We start from the raw sequence: 4,106 nt of genomic DNA, 5'->3' as shown, positions 1-4,106 counted from the left end.
TTATTATTGCTTTTTCTTCGAGATTCTTATTAAAATTCTCTTCAAACAAAAAATTTTTTTTCTTATTTTAAAAAACAAAAGATTTTTTTTTCTTTTCTTTTGACACGAAGGGAAATATAATTTTTTGACAAAAGAAATTTTAGAAAAAAAAAAAAAAGAAACAAAAGGTTTAAATAAAAGAAAAGCCCCCCCCTCTTTCTCCCCCCCCCGAAAAAAAAACGAAAAGAAAAAAACAATTTTTATTTATAATTTTGATTGTTCGGTTAATTTCCTTTATTATTTTTTTCGGGTAAAAATAAATTTAATTATATTGTTTGTGTATAATAAAAAAAAAAAAAGGAAATTTTTTTCTTCTGCTTTTCAAATGTAACAAAGGTATCGATTAAAAGGAAAGGAAACAAAGAATAAAAATAAAAGTGACGGCGACGATAATAATAAATTTTTAATTTTCTTTTTTTTTTTTTTTGTTTTATTATTTGGCGTTAAATTTTTTTTTTCATTTGAAAAAATTTATTTAAAGTTTATGAATTCGTAACGCGTAAATAATTTACGCCGCGTAAATAAAGTTTAAAACGCGTAAATAAATTTTTTTTAAATTGTTAAACGCGAGGATTTATTTATTTGTTTTCGTTAAAATTTCGAGAATTTTTTTTTTTTTTGGTGGGAGGAGGGAGAGGAAAACTAAGTTACAAAAAATAAAAAAAAACGTTTAAAAATAAATAAAATCGTAGAAAGAGAAACAGGGAAAAACGAAAGGATGAGATAGAGAATAAGATATTAAAGAAAGAAATAAAAGAAAGAGAGAGAGAGAAACGAAAAAAGGGGTAGAAAGCAATATAGAACAAAAAAAGAAATGAAAAAAGGGGTTGAGAGCAATATAGAATAGAAAGAAATGAGAGAAATAGAGAGAGAGAGAGAGAGAGAGAGAGAGTAAAAAAAGAGTGAAAGGAATATAGAACAAAATATAAAAGAAAGAAATGAGTGAATGAGACAAAGAGCAAGATAGAAAAGAAAGAGAGAGAGAGAGATAGAAATGAAAGAATAAGGTAAAGAGCAAGATAGAAAAGAAAGAGGGAGAAAGAGTGAAAGGGATAGAGAACAAAATAGAAAAGTAAGAAATGAGAGCGAGAAAGAGAAAGAAATGAAAGATTGAGACAGAGAGCAAGACAGAAAAGAAAGAATTGAAAGAAAGAGAGAGAGAAATGAAAAAAAGGGTTCGAGAGCAATATAGAAAAGAATGAAATGAGAAAGAGAGAGAGAAAGTAATGAGGACAATATAAAACAGTTTGACTGTGTCGCAAATTAACGTATCGAATATACATTTATATCTTCATAAAAGGATAAACTCGAGTTTTGATTTCTTTTTTTTTTTTCTCTTTCTTATTAAAACACGATTATTACGTAGTTAAAATTTATAAAATCTAACGAAAATTAATACGAAAAACACAAAAAATCAAAAACTACTAATTAAAAGTTACAAAAAGAATTTCCGTTAAAGTAAAATTCGACATTTTCAAAGTCGCCAACGGCAAAAAAAAAAAAAAAAACCCAAAAAAGTCAAATTTTAAAAGTTTCCGGTAAAAAAGTTCTTACTTTTCAATTACGCATAAACACACATTACATTTTCGTTGAATTCACTTACACTTCCGTTTTATTATATAAAATTTAATTTTGCAATTTCCGGTTTTTTTAATATTTTTAACCGGCCTTCGAACTTATTTTCTTTATCGCATTTTTTGTTTGTCGCTTGTCGTTTTTTATTTGTTGCCATTCGATTCCTAATTATTAATTAATTAATTTTTATTTATTAAAAATAATTTTATTGTTTGAAGTAAAACTTAATAATAATAATAATAATTGGTTTTTATCGTTATTTAATTGCGTGCGTTCGTGCGTTCGTTTGGATTATCAAATACAAAAGTAAAAAAAAAAAAAAATTTTTTTAATGGTTTTGACCGCAAAATGAAAAGGTTAACAAGGTATTTCACGTGTTCGTGTCGTTGGAAAATTTTTTTTTTTCGTAATAATAATAATAATAATAATAATATCTATTGTGTCGAAATTGTTGTGCGAAAATAATTATAAAAAAAAAAAAAAAAAACGAGAAAAAACGAGAAAAAAAAAACCTTAAAAATGTTTTAAAAAAAAAAAAAAGTAAAAGAAGCCGCAAAAATTTATCAAAATTTTTTTTTTTTAATATAATTTGAAGTGTCATTGTTATGAGAGTTTTAAAAAAAAACGAAACAAAAAAAAACGTGTCAATAGATAAAAAAAAAAAATCAATAAAATCTATGAAATTTTATATTTAGCAATTTATAATTTAAAAAAAAAATATACACACATAAATTAAACCGAATTAATTAAAATAATAATAATAATAATAATAATAATAATGATGATAATGATAATGATAATAATAATTGTTTCACCTTTTTTTTTGTCTCGTCGTTTTTTTTTTCGTCGCCATATTTATTTATTTTTTTTTTCTTTTCAAAATAAAGAAATTTTTAATTCGTTATTCGATTACGAAAGGTTAATAAAAAAGTTAAGGATAAAAAATGAATTAAACAAATAAAACTTAATAATAATAATAATAATAATAATAATAATAATAATAATAATAATAATAATAATAATAATAATAATAATAATAATAATAATAATAATAATAATTTCGATTTATTAATAATAATAATAATAATAATAATTTTACAATTTACAAAAAAATAATTTATAATTTTTTTTTTTATTTTTCTAGCGTTTTATTATCATTATTATTTCTAATTAAGCCATTCGTTTTTTACTTTTTTTTTTCATTTTTACATTTTTAAATTGATTCGATAGCTTTTATTATTAGGGTCACAGAGGTAGAACGGGGGGGGGGGGTGTGAGTGTGAGGGGATGTTCAATTTGCTGTCGTTAATTTTTTTTTTCACACTAAATCAACCGCAAAAAAAATTAAATTAAATTAAATTAAATTCGTATTGTTTTTTTTTTTTTTTTTGTCTCGTAAGCCAAACATTAAACGTATAAATTTACTAATAATTTAATAATGACGATGATTATGATGACGTGACGATATTTTTTTTTTTTTTTACGTTGTTTATATATATATGATATATCTTTCGAGGGTCCTTTGATCCTTTCTGTCGTCGTCCATCGAGGATACCATAACAAATTCAATTATTTTAAATAAATGCGTCCACGCATCGTCAAGTTCTTCGTCCCATTGTTTTTCCAACGATGGTTTTATGGCTAATATGAATTGGGGACCGACTAACTGAAAAAAAAAAATTATTAAATCGAATTTGACATTTTTAAAAACTTCCGCCGATAAATTTAAAATGTTTACGTACAATTAAATAATAATAATAATAATAATAAAACGATACGAAATGAATTTTCTCGTTATAAAAAAAAAAATTGAATTATTTATTATTATTATTATTATTTCGAACGTTTATTTATTTATTTATTTTTTCTAAGGTATATAATTAAAACGAACGACGATATTTTTCTTTTTACACGTCAAAAAACAAATTTATAATTATTTTTTTTTTAAATTTAAATAATTTAAATAATTTAAAACTCGTGAAAATAATTAAAAAAAAAGAGAGAGAGAGATAGAGATAGGTGTAGGCGTTAATTTACGTTCGAACGTATCGTGAAGAAGAGGAAAAAAAACGAACGTAAAACAGTACGTATAAAAAATGATGAGAAAAAAAAAGGTATAAAAGAAAAGGAAGAGGGAGGCAGGGGGAAAACGATAAATTACAAAAACGGTCGTGAAAACAAAAAAAAAAAAAAAAAAAAAAAAACGTTACGAACGTCGTTGTTGTCGTCGTCGTCGATTTGAACGGGCCGTTCGGAAAAGATTTATAGACTTAAAACAAAAAAAAAAAAATTTTTTTTGTCATTTCGTGAATAAGTTATTAGAATAAAACAAAAATGTAAATAAAATTAAAATTCGAAAAAAAAACGGTTTTTAAACCCGTTAAATATAATAATAAAAAAAAAAAAAACATTAAAATTCAATGAAAAACGATTTTAAAACGGAAGTAAAACAAAAACAAAAACAAAAAAAAATTTTTTTTTAAACGTTTTTT

The 4,106-nt window shown here is 23.1% G+C and overlaps 1 protein-coding gene across 1 annotated transcript in view; it reads right to left on the bottom strand.

Moving 5' to 3' along the window:
• Positions 1 to 3,103: 3,103 nt before the first annotated feature.
• Phum_PHUM323880 (Globin D, coelomic, putative) overlaps positions 3,104 to 4,106 on the bottom strand; it is a gene marked incomplete at both ends in the record, with an annotated part of 9,861 nt that continues 8,858 nt past the window's right edge. The window contains one exon of the mRNA XM_002427462.1: positions 3,104 to 3,280. Within this exon, the coding sequence (XP_002427507.1) occupies positions 3,104 to 3,280 (177 nt within the window). The remainder of the gene's footprint in view (positions 3,281 to 4,106) is intronic.

This window comes from Pediculus humanus, genomic scaffold (assembly GCF_000006295.1).
Source record: "Pediculus humanus corporis 1103172107733 genomic scaffold, whole genome shotgun sequence".
Classification (NCBI taxonomy): Eukaryota; Metazoa; Arthropoda; class Insecta; order Psocodea; family Pediculidae; genus Pediculus; species Pediculus humanus.
The sequence above is the reverse complement of the archived record's forward strand: the minus strand, read 5'-3'. Positions and strand labels throughout refer to the sequence as shown.